Here is a 2,200-nt window from a genome sequence, read left to right on the forward strand (position 1 = left end):
CTCTGCTGGATTCAGGCCGGATGCTGTGTGTTTGTTTCAGCATGAATTAATGCACATCACTGACAGGCAGCGAGCACAGCAACACATCCCGTCTTTAAAAGCTGACACGGCTGTTTCGGGAGCCTGCTTAACCTCTGAGCAGTGTCAAATGTCTGGCGGGGTTTTGTTTATGCACATAATTATTTATTTATTTCCATGTCCGAATATTTCCTAACCCACTTGATATGCAAATGAGTACTCCAAATTAACATATTTGTGCATAAAGAATCTACGCATATGAATGCAAAAAGTAGTTGATGGGTTGAGCCTGTGTGCTCCTGTGTGGAGAGATCTTGTACTTGTTATGTAACTCATGCTTAGGGATGTGACTCAGGGTTTATTTAAGAAAGCAGTGAGATAATGTTAGAAGTGCAGATCTAAGGTTTTTTTAGGAAATGTGTGGAGCGCTGGGTTGTGTGTGTTATTCAGAAGTGAATTGAGAATGACTTTAAAATCACTGTTCCTGAATTCAGAGTCAATATTGAACATAATGTTGATATTACTTCACCCACCGGGCCGAACTAAAGATGGTTTCCATCTCTTCCATGCAAAGTTTTGAGAAGACAGATGGTTTTGTCACATTGCGGTCTGTCAGAGCCGTTACTTTACTCAGGAGTCACACAATTTTTTTTACTTACTGTTTGCTTTTTTCCCCTTCAGTGCTGGCAAATTTTCGAGGAATGGTTCAGCATGGACTTCCGCTGGAGATCGGTGACACGGTGCAGATTTTGGAGAAATGTGAAGGTAGTCGTTGTTGTTGTTGTTGTGTAGCTGACAATCAACCTCTTTAGAGCTGCATATACTCAGCTGTGGAGACTGATTCTGTTTCATTTATTTTTTGAGATGCAGTCAGTCGGTTGTAGATAATAACATAGTAGATGTCTTTCTTTATAACTTTATAAAATGTCATTCTTACTATTTTTGCATTGTTTACACTTTTTGGGTGTTTTGGGTCATTTTTGGGTGTTTCTTCAACTAGAAGAAGACACTGCTGCAAAAGAAGCCACTGACATTTTTTTGTTGTTGTTCAAAATCCTTTATCCCTAACTGAGAAACCCTTTTTTTTTTTTTCTTCAATTTTTTTCTTTTTTCTCAAAAAATAGATTTTAAAAATCTCATATAATTTACTATATATTTTTCTTGCCATAAAATACCCACAGAAGCTGGCATGGCAATAAAAAAACACATTTTAAACAAAAACTTTTATTTTGGATGCGATTAATCGTGATTAATCGTTTGACAGCACTATAATAAATATAATAAAATAAATGTATATCAATATAATATAATGAATACATTACAATTAATTCATACATTTGATCCTATATGGTGTTTTAGTAAGGGAATCATCTTAGTTAGGGGTCCTTGGCATCAAAATATGAAAACTTTGGCATTAAAGAACAATATGAAATAATAGATTGTAAAAGTTTTGTTTGAGTTCAGCTCTAAATGAAAGCTTCAAGGTCATATTCCACACATCTTTTCAAGTGGCCACTCAAAAATGATTGAGAAATATACTGTATGCATGTTCTTAAGTTCACACTCAACAACAAGTTTTGTCTTTTCATTTCATCTCTTTGAAAAAAAAAAATATTAGTGACGCTCATGGGATTAAAGTCATGGAGAAGCTTTTGTATTTATTATACTATGTGTTGAAACATATAAGTATTTAGTTGAATAACTACTCTTACTGTATACTGTATCTTGCAACCTGGATGCTTGCTATTCATTCAAATGAATACAGTACTGTCTGTAACCTTCCTTCTGCACAGTGAATGTCGTCAACTTTCCTCTCCCTCCTTCTACCAAATACCCACAGAAGCTGGCATGGCAATAAAAAAACACATTTTAAACAAAAACTTTTATTTTGGATGCGATTAATCGTGATTAATCGTTTGACAGCACTATATGAAATATTTTACATATTTTTATTTAATATTTTTATATGTAATGTTAATTTTTTTTGTGTAAAAATACATGTACAAGTACAAATGTTCCTGTGGGTCAGTGGTAGAGCATTGTGTTAGCAGCGCAAAAGGTCGTGGGTTTGATTCCCAGGGAACACACATACTGGTAAAAAATTTACAGCCTGAATGCACTATAAGTCGCTTTGGATAAAAGTGTCTGCTAAATGCATCAATTATTATTAAATTATTATAAT

General features: G+C 34.4%; 1 protein-coding gene across 1 annotated transcript in view; it reads left to right on the forward strand.

The window, feature by feature from the left end:
• LOC107661459 (dedicator of cytokinesis protein 4-like) overlaps nucleotides 1–2,200 on the forward strand; it is an 82,244-nt gene that overhangs the window by 23,870 nt on the left and 56,174 nt on the right. The window contains exon 2 of the mRNA XM_016451049.1: nucleotides 700–783. Coding sequence (XP_016306535.1) covers nucleotides 700–783 — 84 coding nt within the window. The remainder of the gene's footprint in view (nucleotides 1–699; nucleotides 784–2,200) is intronic.

The sequence above is a fragment of the Sinocyclocheilus anshuiensis genome, unplaced genomic scaffold, assembly GCF_001515605.1.
Source record: "Sinocyclocheilus anshuiensis isolate Anshui unplaced genomic scaffold, SAMN03320099.WGS_v1.1 scaffold491, whole genome shotgun sequence".
Lineage (NCBI taxonomy): Eukaryota > Metazoa > Chordata > Actinopteri > Cypriniformes > Cyprinidae > Sinocyclocheilus > Sinocyclocheilus anshuiensis.